Source organism: Solea solea, chromosome 19 (genome assembly GCF_958295425.1).
Source record: "Solea solea chromosome 19, fSolSol10.1, whole genome shotgun sequence".
Lineage (NCBI taxonomy): Eukaryota > Metazoa > Chordata > Actinopteri > Pleuronectiformes > Soleidae > Solea > Solea solea.
The window spans coordinates 20,593,894-20,610,809 of record NC_081152.1 but is presented as its reverse complement, the minus strand read 5'-3'; the positions used below and the strand labels follow the sequence as shown (position 1 = coordinate 20,610,809).

Genomic DNA, 16,916 nt, shown 5'->3' with positions numbered 1-16,916 from the left:
GCTGCTTTGAGCCTAGGTCTTACTGTGCATGTGCATCATTTCTCCACACCAGTGAACAGCATCGACTGTGACAACTTCCAAATCAGTGAGGAGAAGAAAGATCTGGAGGACGAGGAGGCAGCTAATGGGCCTCGACAGATCCTTCCCTACAGCTCCATGTTCGTCTTCGGACAAACCAACCCGTGAGTCACCGCTGCGACGTCGCTGAGTGGGAGTTTGAGTTGAATTAAGAGAACAAATAAGTTGTCACATGTCCCCGATTTTACCTTAGGTCTCACGTACAGTATCTTTGTGTTTGGTCTGGCAGGGTGCGACGGCTGTGTCACTACGTGGTCAACCTGCGCTACTTTGAAATGTGCATCCTCATGGTCATCACCATGAGCAGCATCGCCCTGGCAGCCGAGGATCCCGTGCAAGCCAACGCGCCGCGGAACAACGTGAGTCATGTTGACATCCAGACTTCACAAATACTCGTTTGGAAAGCGAACAACAAACAGTTGTGAGGGGTGTCCTCACACAGGGCCAGCTGAGACACTGCTGCTCACAGAGTTTGACAGTTTGTTCTTCATACTGAAGAATGAAAACAAGTTTACTTTGACTCATTTTAATTAAAACTTGTAACGTAAATTAGTTTTTGTGTGAATGTGAGTGAGTGAACGAAGTTTAGCTGCTTCCACAAACCCATAAAGTTGTTATCCGACATGACAAAGAGATTGTTCCATTAGTTGTTTTTGCCTATTAATTTCATTGTTTGAGAGATTTTCCTGCCTGGAAACTGAAGTTTAAGTCACTTGGTAAAACGCTCACTCTTCCACACCAAACTCCATAGAGAATATCAGTGATTTTACAACACAGAACACAAGAGTTGTTGATCCACTGCTGCCTCCATCAGGAAGTAGAAATGTTTTATTTTACGACTTCTGTGTTTGAAATCCTTTGTTCGGTTTCACCTCAGTGACACAAACCTACCACACGAGGCAGCAGTAGACCAGCATCTCCTGTATCTCTGTGAGCTAAAAACACTGATTTTGTCTATGGACTTTTGTATGGGACAGTGAACGCGCTCCAAACTTTAGTTTTTTTCCGTTTTGTTGACATGGTTTTGATCCATTATCTCAAACTTAAACTTGAACCTGATTAATATTCAAGTATAAGGTGATTTAAAAACACTGGATATTTTCCCGCTCTGTTGTCGTCGCAGGTTCTGAAGTATCTGGATTATGTCTTCACGGGAGTCTTCACTTTTGAGATGGTGATCAAGGTGAGAAGAAACAAACCAGCAATAAGATTTGAGCTCTCAGTAAAAGGCTTAGCTTTGGTCAAATGTCTCACAGTGTTTTGACGAATCATAGTCGTATCATAATTGCACCCAATCATATTTTAATCTTATCATATCGTAGTCATTTTAGAATCGTATTGTATCGTAATCGTTTTACTGTATATTGTCTTTACTGTAGGCAATGTAGCTCATACCGTATCGTGAGTTAGAACCCTTTAAAACAAATCAAAACTCTTTTTCTGTGAGTGTAGATGATCGACTTGGGCCTCCTCCTCCATCCTGGAGCTTATTTCCGTGACCTGTGGAACATTCTTGATTTCATCGTGGTCAGTGGAGCTCTGGTGGCCTTTGCCTGCTCGTGAGTCCATTTCTTTTCTTACGTTGTTGCTCCTCCTCGACTGTGAGGCTTCTTCTCTGTGTTTCTGTGTGTGTTGCTGACTCTGCTTCTGTATTTGCTTCTCCTCCTTTCTGTCTTTCTTTCTTTCCTCCTTTCTTTCTTTCTTTCTTTCTTTCTTTCTTTGTTCGGGTGGCTTGGATTGCTTTCAGGAGCCTGATGGGGTAAATCCCGCTCTCTGTGTTTCCACTCATTTGTCTTCCTGTTTACGTCCCTCTGTCCTCTGTCCTCAGTTCACCGCTGTGTCTAAATGTTCTGAACAAATGTCATATTTTGTGATTTGCTCGTCTTATCATCGCCACGGCAAACCTGGCATTTACTCTGTTTGTGTTACATAACCGTGTTTGGGTCGTATCTATGTTCAGATTGCGTAAGTGCAATTACCTGTTCTCCATTTATCAGGCATATCTGATGTGTGTTAGTATAGGAACAACATAGATAATGTACAGCAGCACTGAACCAGTGTAAACAAAGGTTCAAGCTAAGAATAAAATGCACTCCATGCTAATGCAAACTAATTAAACAGAGTGAATGATAGCTATAAGTAACTTATTATAACATATTTCATGATACAATGATTTAAAAGGTATAGTTCAGGGTATATTTCTGTGAAATCCAGACTAAAAATCTGCACTGCTAGCTTACCCTGCACTAATAAAACATGGCTGCCAGCAGGGACACAACAAAACAAATTTTAGCCAATTAACAACATAAAATCTACATCATCTTAAGTCTATGATAGCTTAAGAATGTAAATTCTACTCTATTTTGCTGTTAGACTGATTTTTTTCAACAGTAAAACTTAAGTTTTTTAGCTAATCGTTCTCCCACACCAAAGCCCATAGCAAAAATCAGCGTTATTCTGTGGCTTCAGAGTTTGAAAAGCTTTGTGTGGCTTTATGGCAGTGACACAAATGTACCAGAAGAGGCAGCAGTGGACCAACAGCTCCTGTGTCCCTGCGTTCTAAAATCGCTGGTTTTCTCTATGGGCTTTGGTGCAGGACAGTGAGCGGTTTACAAACTCACGTTTCCAGTAAGAAAACAAACTTATGTAAGCAAACATACTTAAGACAATGTAGACTTAAGCTGGCGTAGATTTTATGTGATGAGCCCTTTGTTAAGTTAAGTGTTTTTCCTTGTCCCTACTGGAAGCCATGATTTCAGTGCTAGCATGATTTTACTGTGTGTAAATAACTACATTTTGAAAAAAAACAACTAACTGAACTATCATTTAAAAGCACTTTAAAGGATATTATTTTATATTTTAAGGTAAAAAAAAAAATGCCTTCAAAGTGAAAATCATTCCACTTGTTTTTTAAACACTTTCACATTATTATTAGATCGGAGTCATATTTTGAGTTACTCTGTTAAGTTTCTTTTCTGTGTCTCTTCTTTTCATGATGTTGTCAGTTTAAAGTTGAACAGTGTCTGTGTGATATCTGCTTAATATGTTTATTTTGCTCTTTTGTTTTCTTTTCTATTCTATGCTCATTTACTCTGTGTGTGTGTGTGTGTGGTGTCGGTGTTTGTGTATTCTGTGTGTGTGTGTGTGTGTGTGTGTGTGTGTGTGTTGTTGTGCTTATAATTGCTTTTTCTCATCAGATCGCAACAAACTGTGGCCAGGTGGGAACTGTCCCCTATCTAACTTATGCTCAATGACTCCCCTTGTCCATTTCCCCCCGCACACATGATAAAACAGGAAGTGCTCCTTTGATTAACCTTTCCAAATAGGGGTGGGACAAAAATATGGATATGTCCCGACTCATGAGATACGATTGTTGATACACGTTGCACCAAATATGGATATTTTACTATACAACAGCATGTTTTTCAGGGGGATAAAGGTGAAAATGGTGCATTCCAATTGTAGTTGAAAGTCGGAGTTGAGGGGCGTTCCATTTTCATTTCCAAATGGGAAAGTCGGAGTAACCTTCGTCGTTATGGGAACGCGGTCAACTTGGAACGTCACCCAGATCCGACTTTTCGACATCCAATGTAAATGGAATGTACCATAATTATGGTACAGGCAGATTCATTAAATCCAAATAAAGATCGCAGAATCACTGTATTGTGATGTTATCCTGGAACATGTATGGTATCATATCGAATATCTCAATGACAGCTTCTCTATGTTATTATATTCATTCTATGACAGATATCGTGATGTATTTTTTATTTAGCTATTACTTTCCTGCACAACTAACTGCCCTAAACTCTCCATTATGGAGTATTTGAGGCAAAAATCTTATCAAAAGAATGAACATTTATTGAAAATGCAGTTAAGTTGTGTAAGAACATTCATTTTTACACGAGACAAAGTTGTATTTAATTGTTTGAAAGTATCGACCGTCGCAGAGTGGGTGTGTCGTATCTCATCATGAGTTCCGCTGCGATTCCCACCCCTATTTTCCACCAAACAAACTTTATCTCAAAGTTTTTGGGATATGACCATGACCTCCCTCTGCCCTCCCTTTCTTCCCTTTTGTTTAGAAAAATAACCTCTTTTTTTTTTTAACCAATATTGGGGAATCAAAATAAAAAGACAATATTGGAAACTCCAAGTCATAGCTTTCAGAAGACCAACACACGGTGGCACACTTTTCACTTCCATGTTTATTAGTGGTGTTACGGCGGAAATTAAGCCTTGAACAATATGATTGTGTTTTGTTTTAGTCCAAAGTCCAGCGTTGTTTCCTCGTTTTCTTTCAAAAGTTAAATTAAAGCTGCAAGCAGCATTGTGCAGGTCCTCTCAGCCGCCTCCCTGCCAGCAGGTTTTTATGTCGCGACGATTAATGTGTTCAGACAAAATTTGTTCACTTTTACGAAACAAATTGCAGATTAATTGATGGACGCCAATTTCAAAATGGCCAACTTCCTGTTGCGTTGAGCCCATGGTCCCGATGGACTTTTTTTGGTGCAACTAATTTTTACTCATTAACATTATTTTATACACTATTTTTCACCAGTTCTGATTCTTGTGCCAATTTTCGTCCGTTTTCACCAACGTTTAGTGCCTCAAAATTGCAATAAATAAATAATTCCATGAATTCCAGTAGGTCCTTTAATTGTGTGAGTGCTCGGACTCTATTTATTGTGCTAAATGTTACTTAAAATAAACAAAAATTAAGCACAGTCATATTGTTCAGTGCTTAAGCAGCCTCCTCTCACTGACTTATATCTGCTGCTTTATTTACACATCAGACACGTAATTGACTCGCGTGTAACATGTGAAGCCTCCTCTGAGCCGCCTCCTCCTCTGAGCCGCCTCCTCCTCTTAGCCGCCTCCTCCTCTGAGCCGCCGCCTCCTCCTGATTGGACACCGGGGCTCTCTGTGTGTCCCCGACACAGGAAGTGCACGTCGCTCTCAGGAGGAAGCAGCTGAGTGGATCAGTCATGATGGACTGAGGGATGGCCTCATATGCCAGGCTGGTGAACACATGATTCATGTGAACACACACACACACACACACACATTACTGCATCTCCTCTGCCCTGAGGCTCTTCTGAAAGCTACTGCTGTTGTTTGTCTCAATGTGTGGACGTCCTTGAATAGCAAAGGACTGGCATTGACTTTGCAGATTGCATGCCAGAATAACACAGTCATCTTAGCATGAGAGCCGCATGACATTATGTTAAGAGTGCATTAAAGGAGGAGGAGGAGGAGGAGGAGGAGGCGGCCTCAGGCCTGAAACATATGGAAACAGGCTCCTCTGGAGCTGGAGCTTCTTTACTGCATCACCACTAATGTGAATCATAGATATACTAGCGTAAAGCAACAGCTGAAACTGTCACGCTCTAAACATGTGTTCACACCAGAGCTGTGAATCTTTCACAATCTCACAATTTGATTCCGATTCCTTGGGTTATAATTCCATTAAAAATCAAGATTATGTAGATTTTATATTTGGGGAGAAAAATGCAACGTAAACAAACACAAATCCAAGGAAAATGTGTACATTTATTTCTTAAGAATCCTGGGTATTACCTGAAAAAGTTCAGTTGTAATTATAAAACGTAAGCTTTTGTTTTCTACTATGCTGTAATAGTGCAGGTCCTTTGAAAACACAGTATTTACCAAAGAAAATTAGGAAAGGAAAGGAAATTACAACACACACACATAAAGCTTTACTAAAAGGTTTGGGGAAAATTCTTCAAATTTTGTCTCAGGACCTGAAATAAATCTCCCACGACCCATCTGAAGGTCCCGACCCAGCGTTTGGGAATCACTGGTTCTTGAGCGTTCTTAAATTTTGGACCTAAATAATGCAAATTGTGAATAACTGGGGAGTAAAGTTGTTGGAAATTAGAGTCTAAGAGCGATTTAAAACTAGATTTTATTTTATTTACTAAAGAAATAATGTCAAGGAAAACAACGACTCAGAAACTAGCGAGAGCAGCAGCCACGACGTGTTCCGTCTCTCCGTCTGTCCCTCTGTCCTTGGACAGTCGGTCTCTAAGCAAACAGCAGCGAGTTCATTTTCACACACGTCCTTCATTCATCGTCAGCAGTGACAGCCGATGTCAAAGAAGCAAGAAAATGATAATAATCATCTTAACACAAAGCTTCCATTCTGGCATGTTTCTGCACAAATCTAAAGAATAATATTGACTGTTCCTGGAGAGACTGGATGACGTGCGGCGATTATCGCCTGCACTGAGTCACGCCGGCTAATTGCATGTTCTTTTCCGTCCGCACAGAGGGACGAAAGGCAAAGACATCAACACCATCAAGTCCCTGCGGGTCCTCCGAGTCCTGCGGCCGCTCAAGACCATCAAACGACTGCCCAAGCTGAAGGTGGGCTAACCCAGTCTGTCATCTTCTGTTCTGAAGTGAATCAAAAGCTTTTTCCTGTGTAATCACTAGAGACTATGTGATCCAGTCTTTCCTCTGGTGTGGTGTCTTTCTTTTTAACAAAATATGAAGTTCTAGAAGTTTCTCCACATTTCCAGGAGAAAACTTTTAGTCGATACAAGCACTATGCTTATTTTCTACCAGTTTCCACAACCTGGTTTGGCCCAGACCAAGTTCTAGTCCCCCAGAACCCCTGCTGTAGGACCCATGTGATTTATAACAGGTGTGTTTTTGAAGTAACTACCCCCACATGTGGAGCGATTGGTACGCACCAACACCAGATCTACTGAAGCTGAATCCAAACATGTTCAAGGTTGAACTGATTCACTTTTGTACCACATTACATTTTTATATTTATTACATATTTTTTACTGTATATTATTTTAGTGGTTTGTAGTAGGGGTGGGCGATACTGCAAATGTTGGTATCGATCCGATACCAAGTAATCCGTCTTTCCATTTGCTGCCGCTTTATCCTCCACATGAGGGTCACGGGGGAGCTGCCGCAGATCCCAGTTGACATAGGATGAAGGGCGGGGAACACCCTGGACAGGTAGCCAGTAAACTCGTCCTTTACCCGGAACCTTCCTAGAACCTAGAGCAGTGGGGGATCTACTGAACAACTCCACAGTGCATGCCAGTGACCGGAGCAGGACCCTAACGCATGTTTCGATTGAGAAGATGAAATGGTGAGAGAAAACATACATGAACATGAAAAGAAGGACCCACACCTCGCAGTGGACCCTAGTCCCAAAATGACACCAAGAAGTCAAAGCTTTAAAAGAAGTGATCAGAAACCAGTGGGTGACATCATGGTTGGGAGTTTGCTTGATACTAGATGTTTACGGGCTAAAGGAAGGACATTTCCTAATCCTGCACAGAATTTCCTGTCGACGAAGAAGCCAAAAAGTCTGTAATGTTAAAAAAGCTGTTTCCTCTGACGTGGAGACGACAGCTTCAACTCTCTGCTCCCAAAAGTAATGGATCTGACAACAGATGGAAGATCTTGTAATTGGAGTAACAGAGGTGAGACGACGGAGACGGATCAGAGCCGGCCGAGAGACGGACACTCGTCCACGAGTCCTCCTGCGATACTTTGGACAGACAGAGGAGTTTGACGGACAGGCTGGTCGGCAGAGGAGCGGAGAGAACGATTCTCTGGGGGAAAGAAAAGCCTCAGCGGGCGATCAGTCACGCCACGGCATCTTCATCGGTTATATTGCACACATGTCAGGACTCGTCGATGAAGGACACAGCACGGACTGACAGAGATACAGAGAGAGAGAGAGAGTGTGTTAGTCAAGTGTCATCAATGTCATGCACACATTTGTCCACAAAAGGAAGATGTGGTGGCAGTGTTAAAAATGTTAAATCACACATTTGGAACCAAATTCAATTTCTTTGTGGAAAGTGAAAGTCGTTTTTATTGCTTTATTTTGAAATGTAGTTAGCAAATAAACCTGTAAAATATTACTTTCTCTTATAGAGCTTTAATATACAGAACATCACAATATAAAGAAGTACAGGAATTTTCTCTAGATGACTTAAATAGCTCTATATTCTGTAGATTATTCTTGAATGATCGTGAACAGTCGTGTGTCATCTGCATATCAAATGACACAAAAAGATAAAAAGCTGGAAAATGAGTTTTAACTGTTCTTTTTTGAACTTTAACGAAGCAGCAGAGCTTTATTTCAGATAAACTTCACTATGATTGGTTTTAATGACAACAGGTTTCACTTTTCACAAGCAAATTTAACGTAGATTTGATAGTTCAAGTAGACATTTTCATGCTAAAAATTGCTGTTTGTTTTCTGAAATGAGAGTTTTCTGATTCAGTGTTTCTTAAAAGAAAAAAATCATGAATAAACTGCTTTTTTAAAGTGATTCCACAATCAAGGAAAATTAAATGTTGTTGTTCCGTTGCTTTTGAAATCATATGTATGTCCATGATCTAATTCCGTGTCCCAGGCCGTGTTCGACTGCGTCGTAAACTCTCTGAAGAACGTCCTCAACATCCTCATCGTCTACATCCTCTTCATGTTCATCTTCGCCGTCATCGCCGTGCAGCTCTTCAAAGGCAAATTCTTCTACTGCACTGACGAGTCCAAAGCTCTGGAGAAAGACTGCAGGTACAAACCGTCCAATTAAGTTTTCTTAAAATGTCTCAATCACGTGGTCAGATCTGACCTTTCACTGACATTTGTAAGTGAGTTTCTCCTCCTTCACATTTGAATATTTCTCCTCATTTCTCTTGATTCTCTTGTGTCTCACAGAGGACAGTTTCTGGACTACGACAGAGACAACGTGGAGGCTCAGCCCAGGGAGTGGAGGAAGTACGATTTCCACTACGACAACGTTCTCTGGGCTTTTCTGACGCTCTTCACTGTTTCCACCGGAGAAGGCTGGCCCATGTAAGTCAGCACCAAACTCCACATCACTTTATTTCTTTGTATTTTGGACTTGCATCCGTTTAACAGCGTTACAGCGCCACTTACAGGCCAGGCGTAGGTACTACAGCGTTTTTGAGTCCTGAAAGAAATCGATTGTTTTCGAATTTTCCTGAGTAGTTTCCTGCAGACACACCCCTCTCCACCTTAGTCGGGCTCCTCCCCCCACTCTTCCAAATATGGTTTCTTCTGGTTTCAAAAAGACACAAAGCCAACTTTAACTGGTCGTGGTTTTTATGACGAGATCGAGTCGTCGAGATATTAGAACACTTTTTAAGTAAAGAAAAACAATAACCTGATTTTCTCTCCTGTCGCAGCTCCCTGTGAAGCAGTGAATTTGCTAATTTATGTCTGAGAATCAGTTGAAGTGTTGTTGAAATATTACAGGGTTAAGTTTAGTTCCGCTCACCTGGAGGCAGATTAAACGCCACTGTTTCTCTCTGAAGACGCAATCAAGGCTCTTTGCATAGATAATGTCAGTGTGCTGCTGCTGCTGCTGCTGATGTTGCTGCTGCTAATGCTGCTGATGCTGCTGCTGATGCTGCTGAGGCACCTCGATTATCATCGTCTTCATCATCATCATCATCGTCGTCTCTGTTTCTGCTTCTTTCCCTTACTGTAATTGTGGAGCGCACTGAGCTCGTCACGATCACCTGCAGTCAGCGACGCACAAAAACACAACACATTCATTATACTCATGACAAAAGTCAGAATTTACCTGAGGAAATGTCTGTATTTTCTCTATCAATAATGGACTTTTGTGGTGAATTGGAAGCGTAGCTGGAAAGTTTATCTCTCAGTTTACCACTTTACTTAAACCCTTAGTGCTCAGGTAAGTTAATGTAGGAATAATACAATGTTTTATCGACATTGTGGCCAGTGTATACGTATCGTATTTTTATTTTCCCCCATAATTTCCCCCTGGGATTAATAAAGTATTCTGATTCTGATTCTGATTCTGATTCTGATTCTGATAATTCCCACTGCTGTTGGGTTTGAATCTGTGATTACTTTTTTTTGTTTTTTTTTCCTCAGGGTCCTCAAACACTCTGTGGACGCGACGTACGAGGACCAGGGTCCCAGCCCGGGCTTCCGCATGGAGACGTCCATCTTCTACGTGGTCTACTTTGTTGTGTTCCCGTTCTTCTTCGTCAACATCTTCGTGGCGTTGATCATCATCACTTTCCAGGAGCAGGGCGACAAGGCCATGTCGGAGTGCAGTCTGGAGAAGAACGAGGTGAGAGAGAGAGAATGTCTGATTAGTTTGAAGTCCAAACACACGCTGATCCTCTTCCAGACTAAATACGTCCTTCATGACGTTCGTAAACAAGAGGATGCCTGAATAAAGGAAGCAGGGGGGAGTTTAGAGGCTGTACTTCACAGGGATTTCTGTTGACATGATGCTGAGAACATTTCTTTTTTTGATGTCACAAAATGTTTAGACGATGCTCGAGTGTCTTCCCAGCTGTCTCTGTCCTGGTGGGACATTTATCTCCAGCACTTTTCTGAAGTTGTTTAATCGTGTGCAATCTGTTTTTGTTTGTTTGTTTGTTTTCCAAACAAACAGAGAGCTTGTATCGACTTTGCCATCAACGCCAAACCCCTGACGAGATACATGCCGGAGAACAAGCTGTCGTACCAGTACAAGATGTGGAAGTTTGTGGTGTCGCCTCCGTTTGAGTACGCCATCATGACGCTGATCGCCCTCAACACGGTCGTGCTCATGATGAAGGTGAGTGAGTGAGGGAGGGAGGGAGTGAGGGAGGGAGTGTCAAAACATATAGGTTTTGACATGGGTACATATTTTTCAAGCATAAAACAAAATCAATATAATGTAAAAAAATAACATTAAAATACACGTAAAGATCTGCTTTAAATATACAGAGTATGATATAGAATCACGTAATCAGCAAGTGCATTTGAACTATTCCACATTTCACAAATTCAATCCGATTTAAACAGAATAAAGTACTTTTTTATTTATTTATGTTGTATATAATTGGTGAAATGTCGAAGGTTGTGCAGGAAAAACAGATATAAGACACTGTTATATAGCACATTGTTATAGCCGCTGTATAAACTGTATAAACTGTATAAACTGTACACTTGAACATATTAACAGGGGAAAAAGCAGCTTAAATGCTCTGTGTTCCAGGAAGAAGTAGCTGTGTATTATTCATCAGTACAGAGCCTCGCTGTTCTTCTGTCCTCACGTCTGTCAACTTATTTATTCATTGATTTAGTTTATATTTTATTTGTTTCCTCCTCAGTTTTACGGAGCTCCAGACTTGTACGAGTCCATGCTGAAATACTTGAACATCCTCTTCACGGCGCTCTTCACCCTGGAGTGCATCCTCAAGATCATCGCCTTCGGTCCACTGGTGAGCCACTGTACACACACACACACGCACACGCACACACACACACACACAGCGGTGAATTATTCACTGTGCTTCCATTTGAAGTAAAAAGTCTGTTTAAAAATGTAAAACAGTCCAGAGCGAGGACGACGCTCCCGTCTGTTACAGTTACTATGATTTTAAAAGATGATTATTTCTGTGAAAACACACACACACACACACACACACACACAAAGAGACAAATGTGATTTTAATCGTCACGTCAGGAGTGAGGAGTAGTAAGAACAACACACACACACACACACACACACACACAGACAAAGAGGGAAAATAAATCTCCTCCTCAGTGTGAGGCCATCTGGCCTCCAGCGAGGCATTTCATCACTGGCTCCGTTCCATTTGCTGAGCCCATTTATTAAATGGTTTTTCTCACACTCCACTTACTTCCACCTGTTTGCCTGTGAAGACGCCGGCGGGTGAGGCCGGCGTCTGTGCAGCTGCAGCAGCTCCTGCCCTCAGGAGCTTGTGATCAGCCACACTGAGAGGAAGCAGCAGTCTCCACGTTTAGATCTTTATTATTATGAAAGGGTTTTTCTTGTCTTTTCATTTGTTTTTTTGGCCTCTGCTCATGTAACAAACATTTTGTCCCGAGGAGTTTTTGTTTTCAGGTGTTTCAGGTTTTGTCCCGTCTTTGTGAGTGGAATAACTGAGACACTGTTAACCCTAACCCCCCTGATGTGGACATTCAGACTTAAACAGGCTTTATTTGTTAATGTTTTTATTGGGTTGTTGTTTTTTGGTATAAAAACATTTATTGTCACACAGTAAAACAGACACACGGCAGATTTTTCTTCTTTCTGCTCCTTTTCATTCTTTTAAGATAAAGTTAAATAAATAGATTAAATTAAAATTTTATTAGAAAAATGAACCCACTCCTCACTTTTTTAATACTTTTACTTCTTTGATACTTAAGTACAGTAAATGTCATTTGTAATATTATTAAAAAAAAGTGACTTCAAGTCATTTTCTGGTAACATACTGACCAGTTTCCCTTTAAGGTACTTTATACAAGACTGCTTTTAACGGAAACTTAGAGCTGCTGCTGCTGTTCCTTCACCACACAGCTCATAGTTTTCTGAACAAAGTCTGGACGAGTAATGTCATGTTAAAAGACAGATATACACATATATAGATATATGGTGCAGTGTTGTATATATTGTTTTTTAACGTGGTGTTACTCGTCCAGACTTTATTCAGAAACTTGGAGCTGCGTGACAAAAGGAACAGCAGCAGCTGTGCTGTGTTTGGTGAATACAGCTGTGACGTGCACACTGGACGTCCAGGTTCATATTAAGCAGCAGAATCCACTTCCACTCAAACCGTTTGCTCTTCCCAAACAGTTAACCTGACTTTAATTAACTAAACTTTTCTTGTGTCCTGTTTCCTGCAAATTTCCTCAAAGTTTGACTTCAATTTCTGTGTCGTTCTTTGTTTTGTAGAACTACCTGAAAGCAGCGTGGAACGTGTTTGACTTTGTGACTGTGCTCGGGAGCATCACAGACATCTTGGTCACAGAGATTAAGGTAAGGGATTGTCACGACAACCAGTGATTTAAAGGGATAGTTTTTTTTGGAAGTGGGGTTGTTTGAGGTGCTTATTCTGCCGAGGTCCCTGAAGCCACTTAACAGAAGACTTACCTCGTCAAATCTAATCTTAAGAATATGTTCAGTACTTTATCTCGTTTTAAGTTTGTAAACCACTTTTGCTTCCACACCAAACTCCATAGAGAAAATCAACATTTTTAGCGTGTGCAGACCCAGGAGTTGATTGGTCTACTGCTGCCTCTAGTGGTGAGTTTGTGTCACTAAGGTAAACTGGAATGAAGGATTTCACACACCCGAAATCAAACAATAACACATTTGCACATATCAGTAGAGGCAGAAGTGGATCAACAACTCATTGTGTGCAGTGATCATAAAATTAACGATTTTCTCTATGGGGTTTGGTGCAGGGGCGTGACACAGCTGTTTACGTTACTCACACAATCCCACGTCAAACAAAGACATTGACATCACGATCAAATAAGCACAGAGTAAACTCTCACATGCTTTTATATTTTATATTTAAGAATAATATCATGTATCAATGTAAGTGAATTTTTTGGTGTATTTGATGTATCAGCTTCAAATGTATGGTTTGTACAAGTTGTGCTTTGCTGCTCTTGTACTCTCAGTCCTCCAATCCAAAGCTCTGCCACAAGAAGGTCACAGGTCACCTTTATTTATACAGTATAGCACATTTAAAACCAGCCAAGTTATACCAAAGAACTTTACGGTATAAAAGAAAGAGTAAAAAATACAACATAAAAAGCAATAAAATGCAAAACAATTGACAAAAAAGCAGATGTTTGGAGGACTAAGTGACGTCTGACGGAGCGTTGGATTAAAGGACTGAAGCTTCCGTGTCTTTTCTCTGTGTCCTTCTTTCTGTCTCTCTTCATGTGATCACTCGTCCTGTCTTCTGTCCCTGGCTTCTTTGATTCTCTGTGTCCGTGTGTCCGTCCTCTGCTGTGTCTCTGCTGCCGCCTCACACTCTAACATCTGACACCTCCAGACGGTAAGTGGCTTTTCTGGACGGCGGCTGATTGTCAGCGCAGGCGCGTGTGTGTGTGTGTGTCTGAAATGATTTAATGGCGGCAGCATAATCATCATTGAGAGAAATTACAGCTAAAAAAAATACACTCACACTTTCACAAATGATTTAGTTTTTTTGTGTTATTTTCATCACATTAGGGACAAAAAAAAAGACACAGTATGTATTTAAAGGATGATTAGATGATATTATGTGCTGAGTACGGAGGAGATTATATAAGATTTTCTCTTGTATTGTGATAAAAATGACTTGTCATAAGCTAATGATGGTGAACTTCCATGAATAGAATCATTTTTAATGTGGATAATTGTTAAAATAAGTGCTGTTGTTGGCACAGGCTAATTTTAGTCAGTTTCATATTTGTTATATTTGTTGTTTTTTTTTACTTTTACATACAAGATAAAGTTTAAATTTCCATTAAAAATAAAATTCAATGTTTAGTGGTCCTGGAAGGAAGGTAAGGTATTACTCAGATTATTCAAATTTCAAACATGTTAAAATATGTCTAATTATTTACATCATAGGTCACAGTTGAGGCTAGTTACAATTATTTGGATTAATATTGAAATTGTGATTATTTATGATACTACATAGCACTTTTTACCATCTATAGCATCTACATTAGCATGTACAACATCTACATTAACAAGTACAACATCTACAGTAGCATCTGTATTAGAATTTATAGCATAAGCATCTATAACATCTTCATTAGCATGAACAGCATCTACATTAACAAGTACATCATATGTAGTAGCTTCTATATTAGCATTTATAGCATAGGTATCTACATTAGCATCTATATCATCTATGTTAGCATTAGTATAAGTATCTATAGCATCTACATTGACATCCACAGCATCTATATTAGCATCTACAGTAGCATCCATAGCATCTAAATTAGCATCTACAACATCTATAGCATCTTCATTAGCATGTACAATGTGTACTGTACATGTACATGCTTGCATGTATAGCCTATATATGAGCATCTATAACATGCACATTAGCATGAACAGCCTCTATATTAGCATCTATAACATCTAAATTAGCATGTATAGCCTCTATTTTAGCATCTATAACATCTACTACATTAGCATGTACAGCCTCTATATTAGCATATATAGCATCTACATTAGCATGTATAGCCTCTTTATTAGCATATATAACGTCTACATTAGCATGTATAGCCTCTATATTAGCATCTATAACGTCTACATTAGCATGTACAGCCTCTATATTAGCATCTATAACAATTGCATTAGCATGTACAGCCTCTATATTAGCATCTATAACGTCTACATTAGCATGTATAGCCTCTATATTAGCATCTATAATGTCAACATTAGCATGTACAGCCTCTATATTAGCATCTATAACAATTGCATTAGCATATAAAATGTACATTATCATCTACAGCATCTACACTAGCAGAACACCTATATTAGCATCTACATTAGCATGTGTCTCCAGCATGAGCTCCAGGTCGGTCAGTCTGTGTCTCAGTGTCCAAATGTCCAAATGTCCAAATGTCCTGTTTTTCTTGTCCAGGACAAAATGATCAACCTGAGTTTCCTGAGACTGTTCAGAGCAGCTCGTCTCATCAAACTGCTGCGTCAGGGATACACCATCCGTATCCTGCTGTGGACATTTGTCCAGTCCTTTAAGGTGAACTTATCTTATCTTTATCTTACTTATCTTAACTTTTTCTCTCTCATAAACTCTCAGATCTTATCAGATTGTATTGTATCATTTTTCTCATCTTATTTTACAATTATGGTATCTGATCAGGTCGTATCTTAGTTTAACTGAAAGAATCTTTGTATTTAATGTCGTAACAAGACACTTTTGTGTCAATGTTGCCTTTAAACACAGAATGTTTCCACACGTGTGTTTGAGCAGAGATTAAGTGTTAAATAGATGTGATTCAGAAACACAGTGAGCAGCAGCAGCAGCAGCAGCAGCAGCAGCTCCTCTGTCACTGTTAACAAATCAAACTAAAGAGCTCTCAGCAGACAGACACAACCTTCAGATTTTCACACTCGGCTCCGCTTCACTCTCTAAATCCCCCCGAGACGAATCACGTTAAACGCGGCTCGACTGCAGCTGAGGGACGTGAGCGCCGCTTTAACGTGAGCGCTGAAAGCTTTTAAAGCCACTGGAAATGGACTGAATGTTAAAGGGAGGCCATTTAATTACAACAAACGCTCTCCTCCTCTTCCTCCTCCTCCTCCTCCTCCTCCTGCATTAGATATAAATAGCTGCTTTAAAAGAATCAACCCTGCAGCTTCAGCCTTGTGTGTGTGTGTGTGTGTGTGTGTGTGTGTGTGAATACATGTAAATATGTGTTTGTTTTCAGGCTCTGCCGTACGTCTGCCTCCTCATCGCCATGCTCTTCTTCATCTATGCCATCATTGGCATGCAGGTGAGTCAGAAACATGAGCTGCTGTTGACCTTTAATCTTCAGGTCCAGGCACCAGGAAAAACAGATTTGTGGTCTTAAGGATATCTTAAGAGTATATTCACTGCTGTATTTCACTGTTAGAGAGTCTTTTCTCACTGGAAACTCACGTTTTTAAATATTTTTACTCCTGCACCAAACTCCAAAGAGAAAATCAACGTTTTTAGTTCACTGGGACACAGGAGCTGCTGGTCTGCTGCTGCCTCGTGTGGTCACTTTGTGTCACTGAAGTTAATCTGAACACAGGATTTCAACAACTGCTGTGAGCTGTCATGTAAAATCGCTGTTTTTCTCTATGGGGTTTGGTGTATTTCAGGTTCCTCACTGAAAAACTAACAGTGAGATTTGATTATTATTATTATTATTATTATTATTAATAACAAAAAACAACAATAATAATAATAAGACACAGCTCATCAACTCATTCTAAACAACAACAGCAACAAAAACACATCAAAACAAAATCAAA

General features: G+C 40.2%; 1 protein-coding gene across 11 annotated transcripts in view; it reads left to right on the top strand.

Annotated features, from left to right (window-relative positions):
• Positions 1-16,916, top strand: part of cacna1bb (calcium channel, voltage-dependent, N type, alpha 1B subunit, b) — a 114,051-nt gene that overhangs the window by 74,411 nt on the left and 22,724 nt on the right. For 7 of the 11 annotated variants that reach the window (XM_058617622.1, XM_058617619.1, XM_058617617.1 and 4 more), the window contains 14 exons: positions 53-182; positions 308-437; positions 1,202-1,261; positions 1,531-1,637; positions 1,826-1,837; positions 6,372-6,468; positions 8,496-8,656; positions 8,801-8,938; positions 10,010-10,211; positions 10,542-10,706; positions 11,245-11,355; positions 12,834-12,917; positions 15,538-15,654; positions 16,346-16,411. In XM_058617622.1, the coding sequence (XP_058473605.1) occupies positions 53-182; positions 308-437; positions 1,202-1,261; positions 1,531-1,637; positions 1,826-1,837; positions 6,372-6,468; positions 8,496-8,656; positions 8,801-8,938; positions 10,010-10,211; positions 10,542-10,706; positions 11,245-11,355; positions 12,834-12,917; positions 15,538-15,654; positions 16,346-16,411 (1,580 nt within the window). The remainder of the gene's footprint in view (positions 1-52; positions 183-307; positions 438-1,201; positions 1,262-1,530; positions 1,638-1,825; positions 1,838-6,371; positions 6,469-8,495; positions 8,657-8,800; positions 8,939-10,009; positions 10,212-10,541; positions 10,707-11,244; positions 11,356-12,833; positions 12,918-15,537; positions 15,655-16,345; positions 16,412-16,916) is intronic. The other 4 variants (XM_058617615.1, XM_058617623.1, XM_058617618.1 and 1 more) reach the window with 1 other exon arrangement.